The sequence below is a fragment of the Pundamilia nyererei genome, unplaced genomic scaffold, assembly GCF_000239375.1.
Source record: "Pundamilia nyererei isolate P.nyererei 1_Seehausen unplaced genomic scaffold, PunNye1.0 scaffold00021, whole genome shotgun sequence".
NCBI lineage: Eukaryota > Metazoa > Chordata > Actinopteri > Cichliformes > Cichlidae > Pundamilia > Pundamilia nyererei.
The window spans coordinates 5097095-5112533 of record NW_005187422.1 but is presented as its reverse complement, the minus strand read 5'-3'; the positions used below and the strand labels follow the sequence as shown (position 1 = coordinate 5112533).

The 15439-nt window shown below is 41.1% G+C and overlaps 2 protein-coding genes across 9 annotated transcripts in view; both read left to right on the top strand.

Annotated features, from left to right (window-relative positions):
- The window catches only part of LOC102213343 (probable peptidyl-tRNA hydrolase 2), an 8077-nt gene extending 3545 nt beyond the window's left edge, over window positions 1-4532 (top strand). For 2 of the 4 annotated variants that reach the window (XM_005726735.1, XM_005726736.1), the window contains exons 2-7: window positions 484-596; window positions 1265-1336; window positions 1444-1518; window positions 2727-2824; window positions 3002-3116; window positions 3307-4532. In XM_005726735.1, the coding sequence (XP_005726792.1) occupies window positions 489-596; window positions 1265-1336; window positions 1444-1518; window positions 2727-2824; window positions 3002-3116; window positions 3307-3393 (555 nt within the window). In that variant the 5' untranslated portion in view covers window positions 484-488 and the 3' untranslated portion in view covers window positions 3394-4532. Of the gene's footprint in view, window positions 1-483; window positions 597-1264; window positions 1367-1443; window positions 1519-2726; window positions 2825-3001; window positions 3117-3306 lie in introns of those variants that run through there. The other 2 variants (XM_005726734.1, XM_013909209.1) reach the window with 2 other exon arrangements.
- A 1706-nt stretch (window positions 4533-6238) lies between these two features.
- Window positions 6239-15439, top strand: part of setd5 (SET domain containing 5) — a 29365-nt gene continuing 20164 nt past the window's right edge. For 2 of the 5 annotated variants that reach the window (XM_013909206.1, XM_013909204.1), the window contains exon 1: window positions 6239-6691. The gene's annotated coding sequence lies outside the window, so the exon portion shown is untranslated. The remainder of the gene's footprint in view (window positions 6692-15439) is intronic. The other 3 variants (XM_013909205.1, XM_013909207.1, XM_013909208.1) reach the window with 3 other exon arrangements.

Here is a 15439-nt window from a genome sequence, read left to right as displayed (position 1 = left end):
TTTAAATGGTTCAAAAAAAAATCTCACTAAAGTTCAACATACAGCACTCTGTAGTTAGTCAGATAGTCAAAATTATCTAAACAATTAAATATTTAATTTTCTCAATTTGTTTTCGCTAAAAAACAATGTATTTTTTGTAAACAAGGTCTGGTGGCCCTAAAATGTATAATGTTGGGTAAATTTTGTGTTAATGTGTTGGTCTTAAGTAAAACTAAGGTGTAACACTGAATTGATTGACAATTTATACTTTGAAAAAAACTCAAATGAAGTGGGGACATTTTTGACCCCTGAGGACCACAGGTGTATGTAAATCGGGAGGACATTATGAGGGTTAATAATACAGAAGACAAAGACCTTAAAAAATAATCGCATCGCAATCGCAATATTGGGGCAAAAAAATTGCAATTAGATTATTTTCCATAATCGTTCAGCCCTAGTTCGTTCTGTGGAGGTTGTTCAGTATCGCGGCTTCTCTTTTTGCAGCTATAATGGAGCCATCGGAGCAATCAGGCCCAGACTCAGGTTCTCAGGATGTCAACCCAGTGTTTCTGCAGCAGCTCAGAGAGCTGGACATCCCAGAGGAGGCGGCCAAACAGGTGGGGCTGTATAACCTCAGTGTGCACCTTATATCCTGTGACAGCATCACATTTCTTTAAAAGTTGATGGTACTTACTGTGTCAAATAATGTTTGTCTGAATTTAGGAATGTTTCTCACAGCTGTGTCACAAACACTGGAAATCGTAAAGCATACTTGCACAGTGTGTGTATGTGTCTACCAATGTCTGTTCTAAATCTCAATGTATTGTACATAAGACTCCTATTTTATTTTTATGTTTTTATCTTTATATTGTTTTAGTGTACACTGAGGGTCATGGGAGCATTTTAATTTCAAAATTCCTGTTTGATCTGTACATATGGTTTTTGACAATAAAGCTAACTTTGACTTTGTCTAAATCGTAATGAGTCACAATAGCAACTTCATTGCTCCAAATAACAGTGTTTGGAATATTGATTTATTTTGTCCTCAGGAACAGTTTCTTCAAGGACTGATCGAGGATACAGCTCTGCAGTCTCAACTAAAACAAAAAGGACTCACCAATAATTAGATATGCGGAAATAATTCCTAATAATATCTAATCAATGAGGAAACTAACTGCAAAAGATGACAATTATTTCTATAAATGTTCTTGGCTACCAAAATAAAGTCTACTTTTACTTCACGGTTTTGTTTTCTGTCCCTCTCCCTTGTCTCTCTTCACTGTAGGCACTCTTGCATACTCGGAATGTGTCTGCCGAGGAAGCGGCCATGTACTACTTCAACAAGCTGGAGAATGAGGTGCCCATAAGCTAGCCTTAATCCCTGCAGGTACACCTTGGTACATTGGACCTTGTGGAGTTTATCCAAAGCCAAATCTCAGTGTCTCTTGTGTGTCTGCTATTTAGGAGGAGGGTGATGATGACCTCATTTACAAGATGGTGTTTGTGGTGAATATGGACCTCGCCATGGGCATTGGGAAGGTTAGTTCAATGGGACCATTTTTTCAGCTTTGTGTGTGTGTGTGTGTGTGTGTGTGTGTGTGTGTGTGTGTGTGTGTGTGTGTGTGTGTGTGTGTGTGTCCCTCCCTGAGGAAATGATGTGGTTACAGTTGTGCCCAGACGATAAGGACAGTAACAGACTGAATTAAATAAAACGGAGGAATATATTACAAAGTTACAAAATATAACAAATAGCTTTAATATATACAAATAGCTCAATTACAAATATCTAGAATATTACAGAGATTACATATATATGATTGAAATTTTACACTAAACTGTAAAACCTTATTAGTTAGTTTTACTTAGAGGATATGCAAAAGAGTGTAACTGTTGCACTGCGTGCTGTCACTCCCTGGATTGAAACAGAGGCCACAGGTTTCCTGGTCGTCCTAACATCCAAAATCAGTTCTTTGGTCTTTGTCACATATTCTGGGCAGGGATAGCTCAGTAGGTAGAGTGGTGGCCCCATGATCGGAAGGTCGGGGGTTTGAATCCACTGAACAGCTACCCTGAGGTACCCCTGAGCAAGGTACCGTCCCTACACACTGCTCCCCGGGCGCCCAGTGGCTGCCCACTGCTTCACTGAGTGAATGGGTTAAATGCAGAGAGGGATTTTCCCCACGGGGACCAATAAAGTACACTTTCTTCTTCTTCTGACAAATGAAGCCATCGTTACTTTGCATGAACAATGCACTTTGAGGTCAGTGATGTACATTGGAGGCACTCAAGAGTGGTCATTACAAATGTTGTATTTTTAACAGCTGCTACTAAACCAAAGAAAACAAGGGAATGAAATTAGGGTTTACAGCTTTCCTTCCATAGGAAGAGGAAAAACAAGGGGAAGGAAAATTCCAAAAGACCTGCAGCTGGCTTCTTGGCACGTCTGCTTGCACGCATCTGAATCACTCATCCATTGTTGGTTTTTGCACTAAAAAAAAAGTATATATTTTTTTTGTCTCATTTTGGGTTAAAGTGGGAGTCATTGAGCTGCGACATACTGCTGTCGCTTACAGCTGAGGTACTTTTTCTTCTCCACATGTCAGCTCATGAGACAGCTGAAGTTACATAAGATTTAATGTGGTACTGTAAACAGAGTGTTGTTGCTTTTTTTGTTTTTTGTCATTTTATGTTAAGTTTGTGAGAAATGTAACACTGAATTGATTGAACTCGACACTGTTTGTGTGCAGGTGGCTGCTCAGGTTGGTCATGCTGCTGTGGGCTTGTACCAGGCTCTACAAGAGAAGAACAGCTGGAGGGAGATGGCCTGGAGGTGGGACCACAGTGGGTAAGACCACAGTATTATTTTCTAGAAGACCTGATGCTTTATTTTGGAGCTCTTCTTAAATATTTTTCAGCATTTCTGTGTTCATTAAAAGTCCTCCTGTGTCAGAATAGTGCTCCAGATTGCTATCTACATTGACAATCGGAGGGGAAAAAAAACATGTTCATGTTGCTGATACAGGGCCAAGAAGGTGGTGGTCCAGGGCACCAATGTGGCTCATCTGCTGGAACTGCAAGCCCTGGCCATGAGCCTCAGTCTGCCCACATATCTTGTCCAAGATGCGGGACTTACCCAGGTAAAAGAATTTTTATCTTGTATCCAAATATCTGTGGTGGTGCAAGTAGACATTCCAAACATATTGTTACATTATCAGTAGTAATAGTTGTGGTTTAAAAACAAAGTCAGTTTTTGTCAGTATTGTACAGTGGCTTGGCATGAAGATGTGTAAAGCTGAGCTCTAAACCAACCCTTCTGGTCTTTGGAAGGTGGAGTCTGGGTCCCGCACTGTCCTGGCAATCATGGGGGAAGAAGAGATGGTGAATAATGTCACTGGCAGTCTGAAGCTGCTCTAAACCGCTTCTAGCTACAGCTCGGGAGAGGCATGGCTCTGCAGTGTCACAACGATGCCAGCAGAGGACAGCATTTCCCAGCAGTAGGGAGAGTCTTGGACTTGACTCTCCCTGAAACATGTTCCTCCCCACCAGAAAACAAACACTCTGCCATTTGTTTCCCTTTCTGTTCTCTGTATAAGCTGCTTAGTAGAAAGCAAGAGGAAGAGAGACTGGTTCCTCACTGAAGAATAGGACAAAGACAGTAGGAAGAAAAGTGTACCCCCCCCAAAAAAAAAAATGACCTAAAAAAAGTAACCTGCTAAGAATAGTCTCAGTAGAGAGTAGAATCAGTATACACATGCTTAATCTGGCCACTTTCAGTGTATTTCCTGGTTAGCCAATATTGTAAATATGCTTATTCAAAGGGCCTTTTAATGCAGACACACACATTTATGTCATTAAAGTTAAAGCTTAATCAGATGTAGTACTTCTGGCAAGTCACTGTTCCTCAGTGAGGGTGATCTATTATCTAATATGTGAACACTCTTTTTGATGATGTAATGATTTTGTGTCTATATGCAACTTCTCACAAAGATCCCTGATCTAGAGAGTCACTAAAACCACTTATTGATAAACAACTATATTTTATATACACCTGCTTGTTAGGGCCATATTCTTAGAACCTGTGGTGTGCCATCATAAACAGTATGCACAGTTACTAGACATTGATGTTTGGTTTTTTTCTTCTTGCAAAGGAGGTAAAAAGTTAGGTTTGGATTTTCTTGTTTGAGTTTGATGATAGAAGTTCTTTGAAGCCAAATTGTCATGTAATAAGTTTCTGCACATTAATATCAATACACAAAATTGTGAGCTGTCATGTTTCCATGTTGTCACTAAAATATATATATATCTTGAGCAAGTCCCTTCTGTTCCGTTCTGAGCTTATTACTTAGGATCTTGTGTAACAACAATCATAGAGGGGGCAAGTAGTGTCATGCATGCAGTATTAATATTTATTGAACAGACTGTTGTGATCCTATGGTTATGTCATTTTTAGTAATGTGTCCACACTTTGATAACACCTGTCTTATAAATGGATTTGTGTAAGTGCTTCAGATTATAAGGACAATTAAAAAAAACAACGACAACCTCCAAATGAAGTAACAAGGTGTGCATTGTGTTTTCACATTACAGAACCTCACGCAGAGACGGTGAGCAGATGAAAGATTTACTGAAGCTGTGGCAGTGGGGGAGGGTTGAACACAGCAGTGTTGCAGTGCATAGTTTGGACTGGGCCACATGACACTGCTTTTTCACGGCAGTACTGTTAAGTATGGCCACAGCCTGCCAACACAGTACGGCTGGGAAACTTGGTCGTTTTCCATCTGTTAATAAGCTCAAGACCTGCTTTTTAAAAACGATTTCAGTGTTCAAAGAGGGATATGTGAATGTTATCTCAAGTAATCAGATAAACATCAAACACTGCAACTGTGCTACGTACCTGTTCACCATAAACACATTTGTGTATTTAGGTAGATTGATACTAATTTGGAACCCTGGCTTTGATGTTTACTTTAACCCTTCAGATGTATTTGAACAAAACATAGTTCTTATGTCCAGTTTAGCCCAAAGTTGTACCTCTAAAGCACTTCTGGGCGTGGTATACTGCTCTAATCAGTCAAATATAACCAAAATAGAACTGTCAAATCCTTTTGACGTCGATTGTTTTTCTCGATTCTGTTATCTGAGTATCTAAGAGCTAACTTTATTATAGAAGCCCCAAAGTACAATGTACAAATTGTGTTATTCTTGCTGTCTAATCTCGTCGTTCGTCAGACCCTGCAACAAATGACGTTGGCATTTATCATCGTAGCCAATCCAAAGTCGCTCCTGAGTCTCATGACACGATAACAAACCAATGGCGTCATCGTGACTAGTTTGATTATAAATGTGGCAAAATTATCCGTCGTGTACTTGTATCTTTTGAAAATGTATCCCCTTAGATGATTTTGTATATCCGATGTGTGCAGTAGGCTGGGCGACAATGTTATACTTCGGCTGCGTCTCAGTGTTCTTCTGTATAAATGCTAAAATCACAGAAAAAGAAGGTGCTCATTTTTCGGATATAACTCCCGGGAGTGGATTTATTGAGCAACGGCTAGCGTTGTTTTCGTTGTGACGGCCACTTTTTTCTGTACAAGTGTAGGAAGATACTGGTTTCGGCAGCGGGACAGAAGTAGGAGGGACCAGTAATAAGTGGATGCAACCCAGGAGTACTGGTCAAGTTCCCTGTCCAACCCCTCAGCCGACGCTACCAAAACGACACCTCATACTCCATTCATCTGACATATCGGTAGGTGGGGCTGACCCAGTGGGCTAACCCTGCCTTTGGTGTCCCTGGAACTGGGCCCCAGAGACCCCGTGTAGCTAACGCCTGCTACTATGTATTAGTACAAACACTCCTTCCACAGTAGATGAAAGTAACACACAAATAAAAAGCAATAATCCCACTAACGACTTAAAATAAATTCCACGGCATGTGAATTTAATAAAGAACAATTCCCGAAACTCTGAAGGTACAAATCCTCTGCTGGGTATCAAATTATCTCCCGATCCTGCCATTCACTCCTGCCTGTTCACCACCACTACACACATATAATGAAAGGAAATTTTCGCACCACTCCTCAAAGCAGTACCCGCCCTGTTTTACGTAGTAAAAGGAAAAAATAATCGACGCTGCCTTTCGCCAATGACTTGCACGTATATCGCGTGCGTAACATGAGTGACATATTGGAATCGAATCACTGACGAGAGGCGGGAAACATCAGCAAGGGCCGCCCAAGGAGAGGGCCCCTGCACGGTCGCCAGGGAAACCCCGTGGCGTGGTTGTGTGTCAGTTTCGCTGGGACCCGCGGTCGATGCCGGCGAGGAGGGGGATGGGCGCCTCTGCGAATGTAAGGACCGAGACAGAATCAGAGCTCTGTATCACATACAGCAGCTTATGCCCCATTATAAATAGCGATTGTAAATATACAAGACACTAAAATAAACTGATGTATTTGCCGTGGAGCTAATATAGATACTCAATGGATGCAGTGCACGTGAACAGCACAGGGAATTTAACTTTCCGTCTATGCGTGGGAGACCCTGAGAAGTTTGTTTCCTAACCCTGGAGAGGGAGCCACTTATAAGGGCAAAGGATACAGGAGACTCCGAGGCCGATATACAGGCCTGATTGGAATCGATGTTGGGATGCTCTAAGGACTTCCTACTTTACATTATATTACCTCGTTTATACAAGTTTGGAATGCCTCTTTAGGTGAGTACTTAACATTTGTGTCAATTGGCTATATAGTTCTCGCTATATACGAGGGTTTGTAACTATAACCAACACACCAAATAACCATATTTTCCGTCTACCCACCTCAGCTACGAAGCTACATAACTTAGCTAGCTAAGTACCTAGCGCCTACTTCAATTTATTACAATAAGTTATTTCCAGAAGAGTAGTTTGCTTGGCTGGCTAAAAAGCGACCTTTATCGATGGTCTGCCTTACAGGGCTGCTCCGGGCTGTGTCTGGACTTCCGTGCCCTTTTCGTCGGCTCCTCGTGTTGTTTTTTTTATAGCTAGCTCGGTAGTCTGAGAATCCATCACACTGTTAGTTTTGTTGAGCTCTAATGTTCGACCAGTATTTGAACTACGTACGTAAATCTGTTAGTAACATCATGTAAGTTAACACGAGTTTTACTCGTGTAGCATTTAGGCCATTAGAGGTCCCTTAATTATTTTTCTTATTATTTTATTGGTGTTAATGTGAAAGCTAAACGTGTCCCAGTTGGCTGTCGTTCTAACGTTACACGAGTACTTAAGTAAACTGTATTTTTCCACGAGAGAACTAATGTCGTTTTCAAACATTTATAAATAAACTTCAAGTTGTTTAAGTTTGAATACCAAGCCCCCGCAGTGGTTAACCTTACAAATTCAAAACATTAGTAACAGCACACTACACTTTTGCGTTTCTAGGCATGTTATTGTGTTAGTGTCAGATTAGAATACAAATGCATTCTGTTTGTTGGGCTTAAAAGTTCAGAACCAGAGCGCACAGGAAAATGCAAACTTGTTTCACCTTAAGTCAAAAACGATTTGTTGCGTTGTTTATTGACAGCATTGTTTTAAATTGTTTCCATTGTTACCACGAAATTCTCAAAGTGTTTGAAAGTAAAGTCGTGAAATGGTTTGCCACTCATGTAAGCTCAGCGGCCAGCTGCTGCGTTGGAGAACGTTAGCAGAGGCAACAAATGCTAACCTAGCCTTTGAGCTAACTTTCTGAATGTTCTGCAGGCAATTGTGTCCTTATTTTGAACCAGTATTCTACAGCTCATACACACGCAGAGAAGTCTTTGATGTGTATACACACGATGATGTGTTTGCAAGCCGAAATCCCGTGGATTTCTGCCCCGAGTTTTATGGAAAATACGGCGCTCACATCATGGTGGTGTTTGCTACATCATGTTAATGCATTTGTCTCATTCCTAGCTTCGCTCGGGTGTGTTGTTCATACTGAAAAAGCTCAGTTGTGCTTTGGCCATATATCTCTTGCCTCTTGTTTTCCCTCTGTGGATGTAGGCTCTAGCTCTAACAAACAGAAAACCAGAGTTGTTGGGTAGTGACTTGATGTTCTTCACCTCCCCCAACCTACCAACCCCCAGTCTCCGTGGTGGCGGTTAAAAGAAATGGGTGGTATTTCAGAGAGGGGAGCGCTTGTTTCCTTTTTTAGCCTCCATTTTTTTAATTCCAGCGTGTGAGTAGCACTGTTGAAGTCTGACTGTAGCAATCACAACTTTTACTCAAGTTGAAGACTACTAAACGTCTTGTTACGTTTTAACACGTCGTACTTTGTGGTGTTTGACATTCCCAACCTTTTCTTGATTAGGACACCGTATTTCGTTTTCACCTACACCTCCGTTGGGGTGAGAAGGAAAAAAGCTCTGGATTGTTATTCAATTTCGAAGTTTAGATTAGAGTATCTCTATGCAAAGTAATAGCATAAAACAATACCTTTCCCTGTGTGGCTTATTTCATGATGAGCGTATTTCGGAATACAAACTGTTGCCCAGTTTGTTGCCAGAGTAGAGTTTCTCCTCTGAGTCGCACCACATAAGCTTGCATTGTGCGGAGCTGAAATTCGGCGCTGTGGACGCAGCAAGTAGAGAAGGGAGACAGTGCTTTTGCTTTGGTAGGACAGTTGAATCAAAACCACTGGACGTGAGATCTGTCTTGAATTCACAAGGGCTTTATTTTGTCTCATTTCCATTATTATTTTTTCATTTATTTTAGTTTTAAATTACTTATGTAACTCAATACTATACTATGAACCCAGATGGTAATCGTTAAGTTATTTGTTGTTTGGTTGCTCACCACTAAAAATCTACCTAATAAGGAGATTTGAGGCTACAAAACATATGTGGCTTCTTCTCCACTGAGCCCTCTTTTACCTAGCTTCATGAGTACAAAGGTTACACGTGCCTTGCTGGGGGTTCAGCCAGAGTTAAGTATTTGGATCGATCTGTATGACTATTGGAAGCCAGATCAGTTTTCCAAGGATTGTTTTGATCGGTTGCAACTAGCATTCTCTGAATATGTTTCCTGTCTTTTAATAGACAGTGAGCTGCAGTCCCCCCCCTCCCCCTCCCCCCCATTTCTTATCTTGAACAAACAATACACTTACTAACAGAGACAAAGACATGGGAGAGAGTAAGAAATGCATCTAGTATTTAGGACAGGGGCAAGTACATACAGCAGCAAACGTTACTTACTTGACCCACCACTCCAAGGAAGCTAAAACTGTACTGCTGGGTTGCTTGTTACTGCTCTGTCGGAAAGCCTTCTGCCATATTGGTTTTCCAGGCCTATCAAGTAGCTTTGCATATGTTTTAGCGAGAGGTGTGTGTTTTTTGTGGTGGGGGTAGGGGTAGTTACATCAGTTAGGCTGTCTTTGAGAGCATAATAATCAGTACTTGTGTGTACATGTGAGTGGAAATGTCTGAGGGACATGGACCCTTCTTTCCCACTATGGGCCGCTGAAAATTTGGCAATATGAAGAATGTGCAGACAGACAAGGTTAGCTTGGCCCAGTTTTTGTGTTGGTGAGAAATGCTCCGCTTCACTTAATAATTTTCACATAGCAATTTAAGACAAAGACTTATAACTGCTTCATGACATGTCCTTGAAAGCATAATTGGCCCGAGTAGGCACTGTGGATCATGCAAAATCTTTAGAGGTTTTTAACTCTGGTTTATGTTTATGTACAGAGGAGAATAAAGCAGGATGTTGGCCTATTTCCAAATGAAGACAGGATTCTCTCTGCGTGCAGACAGTGGGAGAAGGGCGCAGGGATTGTTGCTGTGAGGGAAAAGGGGGGGGGGACCCTATCCTCTTAGCTTTCCATTTGCATGCTGATGACACTCTGTATCATTACATGGAGGGCAGGTGTAGCTATTGATATTGTAATAAGGTTTTGTGTGTGCTGTGCTCATGTGATCAAGTTAGCCAAGTTACCATTGTGGTTCCATGTAACCTGTATTCACTTCAGTGAATATGTCATATGCATTTTAGTTGCGGTGCATTTTATTAACAATGTTTTATTCCTTAAATACAAATTAATCTTTTTTAAAATAAAAATTTAAAGTGTTATTTATCTTTTTAATATCTTCAGTACCCTTGAGCTACCCATCAAGCCTTTTTTTCTTAATTTTAGGTACATATTACTTTCTCCTCTGTAGCATTTCCTCTGCAGCCGCTGTGTGTTATGCGGCTTGCTGTCTTTCACAACAGGGTTAAAAACAAGTCCCTGTGACGCCTGCCTTAGTGGTGGCTTCCTATTGGTGCATGAGCTCTGAAGTTGCTCCAATGGGGCGCAGCTCTTCCTCAGTGCTGGGGGAGCAGTGTTGCAGAGGGCTGCGCTGGTTAATTCTGTTTTGTGCCGAGAAGCAATGCTTCTTGGGAGAATAATGGAGGAGGAGGAGGCGGCTAGGGTTAAAAAAAAGAAAAGAAAGAAACACAAGACTGAAGGGGGGTGAAGCAGGCAATCTATGTAATCGTCTCTTTTGCTTGCTTGCTTGCTTGCTTGCTCTTTCTCTCTCTCTCTCCTTGTTTTAGTGCACTGTGATGTTGTGTCCTTCATTTCCTTTTCTTTGTCTTACCTCACATTGCTCATCTTGCTCTCTACTGGTATGTGGTTTTGCATACAGCTTAGAGTTTCTGTCTGTCCCGTCCACCTTTTGAACTGCAGGCAGCCATTTTAGACTTCGCCACATTAATCCTGTTTCTTTCTTTCCTCTCCAGTCTTACTGCCTCTTCCAGTGCTCACCACAATAATAATTGTGATGATGATGAACTGCCCAGCTGTTTTGTAAAAAACATCAGATTGGAAAATCTAAAAGGACAAATCTGGATGTGAGTGCCCTGAGGGTGCTGTCAGTCTGGTAGAAAGCTTAAAAATAAAACAGAGCAGAAGGAAAAGCATTTTTTGGTACCAAAGTCAATCCAGACAAGAGTCTGCTGCAGATGCCCTTTTTTCTAATGCACAACACTGGGACTAAAAATGGGGTAAATGAGTGACCAGTGCAACCTTGGGGGGGGGGAGGGAGAGAGAGAGAGAGATATCTGACTTGGACTATGAAAGGCTTATATATATAACAGCAGTTCAAAATGGCTGCCAAGGTCCACTCTTTTCTCCTTTGAGTGACACCTTCCAGTCTCACACCAGAAAGTACAGCATATGTATGCTGCAGCAACGTGGTGGCAGGGCAAGGCCTCATGCCACTCTAGATAATACTGTCACCCAAAAGAGGAAATGGAAATGTCATGTAAATGTGTTTGTCATGCAGTGAGATCACGTGGTGTAGGACAGAGGGTTTATATTATGTCAGAGCATGAGCTTACCTAACAACAAGATTCCTCCTCCTTTTGTGTGTGTGGGGGGTGGGGGGTTCCTCTCATACCTTTGCTAGACTACTCCTTGGAAAACATCTCTTCCCACATTTAGTAGTATTTTAAAGGGAATTCTGCTATTCATGAAAACTCGAGTGTTCTCTGAAGCTTTTTAAAATGTTTAGCTTAGTTAGCTCCCCAACAGAGAAATTTTCAGTTGAGGTTTATCACTACAGTAACCCTGTTGGTTATTATCCTTTTAATGTTGCTGTTGTTTTGGTGCGCTGAGTCAGTCTTTAATAGCAGCCCATTTGACTTCGACTTGAGGGGAAGAATGACCATACAGGTGTGGCAGAAAGACACTGTCTGAATTTTGCTTAGTCCTTTGTTTTTTCCTCTTCAGGGTTACTGAGCCTGAAATGGACAGTAGCTGGCTTGTTTGGCTTGAAACAGATGATTGATTTTATGTCATGCTTAGCCCTGCTGTCGACTGCTCTCTCCCTCACCCTTCTTACAGCACCCACTTGGCCTTTGTTCTCTATTGTGTGTCTCTCATCTCCAGTCTGGTCCTGGTCCATTCAGGCAGCTGGACATTGTTGTGTTAATGGCAGGCCACACTGCGCTCCCAGGAAGCTTGACCGCTCAGCATGACAACAGCCACATCATGGCTAAAGTTGAAGCATTATCTAGTGACAGATAAACTCAGCTGCAAGTCACTATAGCATATAATATTCTTAACTGTGTGTGGACCTGATGCTTGCATCACTTATTCATACTTCGTCCCTTTACCCACATGTTTTGAGGTTATGCAGAGTAGGCTTTGTTGTTTATATTTGTGTACAGTTGCCTGAACAGTTGGCCGATGCCTCAGTTAGATCACAGTTTGTTCCAGGAGCATTCTCAGCTGGCTGGCTGTGTGGAAACCATATCTGTTTCAGGCAGCTCTTGCACTTTGTAATTGTGGTTGAAGCCCACGATTATGCTGCTGCAGTGCAGTGAGGGATAGTCTGTAGTCCCAAGTATCTGAATGTTTCATCTTGTTTATTCAAATGTTCTATTTTGCCTGGTTCAAAGATTTCAGGGAAGAGAATGACACAGTTTGGAATAAGCTACTGATTGAGCTGTGTGGGTGATTTTTGCCTTCTTTTTATGAGAATAATAATACTAATATTTTGTTGCTTGAGAGAAACAAACTGTTATGTCACCATGGCAGTGGAAGCCATTGTTAGTCATATTAAAATGTACAAATGAACTACGTGGATAAAAATACCTACCATAAAGGCCATCTTTTCATATCCTCCCTTAAGAGGCTCATTATCCTGTAGATGTTCTGTGTTTAGAGAAATCTGCGAAGCAGCATTATAATGCATGTCAAAATGCTCGGTACAAATCTATGTTAAAGTCCCTCACATCCTGTTTAGTGTGTGTGTGTGTGTGTGTGTGTGTTTATCATTTTGTTTTATTGTGAATTTGTTTGGGTAAGTGTGAAATAAGATCTGGACTGAGCCATGCTCTCCCTGACCGCATATCCCGTTTGTCTTTAAGCCAGGCCCTATTGATTTGCCTGCTCTTCATCTTCTATTTCCTTTTGCTGTTGCTTAGAGTGCAGTTCAACCTGCACATTTCTGGGGAATGGCAGATATATTCATATCCTGCCTAGTACAGCCAGCATGTGTGCGGGGGCAGAGTGAGGGGGTTGGTGTAATCTCACTGGACTGTACGTGTTGTGGAGGCTTGGTCGGGCACAGGTGGACACTGTGCATGGACATGATGTTAAACTCCAGTTTTGTTTTTGGGGAATTTTTTGCTTTTGTTGTTGTTGTTTTTGTTTATGTTTGTGCCTGTGAAGACCACTTATTGGTTTCATCAAAGCTATAGGTGGCAAGACATGGTGTTTGGCCTGCTTCGCCAGTTAATTTAATGTCTTAGTCAAAATTGTAATGGCACATAAAATAGAAAAAAAAAATGCACGCACAGGTTAATCTTTGTGAAATTGAAATCTGAGAATAGCCACTGGCTTTGTATTTCTTTCATTTTCAGAAAGAAAAACAAAGCCAGTGGTTGTTTTTCAGTGTTGTACCTGTAGTGCCATGTTCTTTGTCTCTTGGAGGTCATTTAGCTCTTAGTGTAGCTTCAAAAACAGTATTTTAAATTTGCAACACTGAAGTCAACATTTTACTGTAAACAAAATGGCCACAGTACATGCTCTAGAGTTTGTTCAGTTGACTTAATTGCATTTATTCCAGTGCTGTGCCTTTCTCACATGGTAATATCAGCATTACCTTAATGCAGAAGTGATATTGCAGTCCTATTCTAAGGCTTGGAGGTGAAGGATTTTATAACTCGTTCTTAAATGCTACTCAAATGTTGTATAGTTCTAGTCAACCACATTACTGGATCATTTTTAGAAGGAAGGTTGGTACTCTAGCCTTCTCGAATGTTGTGGAGATGTACAGCTCATTGTCCTGGTTGGTGGTGTTGAACTGGTCACTGCCATTGTACATTGAAAAAACGAGAATAAAAATTTATCTGAGTAGCATTTCTGGCATAGATTACCAAGGGCAGTTTGTGAAGTTGGCTAGTTGCACCATCTAAAACAAAGCCGTATTCCTCAAGGACACATTATCTGTATTGGGATTGAAAATGTTGGTGTAATGCTTACCAGCAGCAGGTATGATGCTAAACTTTTGAACATTCACCATAGTTTTTTGTTACTCGTTCGATGTGGTAAACCAAATCTGGACACCCTGTCGTTTTGTAGTTTTTATTGACTTAATCTGTACATTTCTTTAGAACAGTGTTTTGTTTTTGTTCGTTTATTTGCCAAATTAATATGGTCCACCATGTAAGGTTGTTATAATTTGGTTACATAAAGACTTGGTTAATAGTGCTGCAGTAGAGGAAATGATTTGGACTAAGATTAAATTTGCCATTCTGTTGTTATTTGTGAAGCACCATGTTAGATTGTGTGTGTATATATGGCCTAAATGTTATGCATCTATCTGCCACCAGATGGCGTCTTGTTGTTGAGAAATGCCAAACATCTGTTACTCTAGGCCTGATCTTATTATTAACACTATTACCGTAGCTTGCCTCCACCCGTGTGTGAATGTGAGAGTGAATGAATAGTGGCATTGTAAAGCGCTTTGGGTGCCTTGAAACTAGCCTTGAAAAGCGCTATATAAATCCAATTTTTTATTATTATTATTATTATTATTATTATTATTATTATTAGAATGAGATCACGGATACCGGTAGCATAAATGAGCTTTATCCGAAAGGTGGATGAGCTCTGGCCTGGCAATAGGATGACAAGTTTAGTCATTCTGGAGGGGTTCAGAGTAGAGCCGGTACTCCTCAACATCGAAAAGAAGATGGCTGTTGCCTCCAGGGTAAGCTGTTCCAGCCTGGCATGTCCTACCAGGTCGAGGCTCTGGCGTTGATCTGGGACGTGCTGGGAATATTACAGTATTTTAGGACCATAAGGCGCACCGGATTATAAGGCGCACTGTCGATGAGCGGGTCTGTTTTCATACATAAGGCGCACTGAATTATAAGGCGCATTAAGCGAAACAAAATCGGATCAAACTTTACTCAGCTTACTCTTTTTGCTTAACTTCCGTACCATTGATTCATTAATATTGAAATCTCTCGCAGCTGCTCCAATCCCTTGTTGTTGCAGTATATTAATGAATAACCTCGTAATGTGGATGGATTATCTCTGTTGTTCTCCTGAAGTTTGGTCCATTTACAGCATCAGGAGCCCTCACATTAACTTTTATTAAGTAAAAAAAAAAAAAGTCAGCGTTCATCCCTCCAGCTTCACTGTGTTTATGTTATGCTAACATAGCTGTGTCGCTAGCGATCACATAGCACAGCATTATATACCAGCTAGCCAATCTTCAGTAACCCTACAAACGTCACTGCTGTTTAGTTTTCTGTCTTCATTTATGTTGGAAGTGATAGCAGAGCTGTACGTTTAATTTTTTCAGAAATCTCTCAGTCAGAACATGCTATATCATGTTTTTAGGTGGAAACTAGCGAGCTAACTTCCTGCTGACTTCTGTTTTCATGGATGCCTGGATGTTAAACTTAATTGTTACACCTGGTAAAGCAGCAACACTGATAATTTTA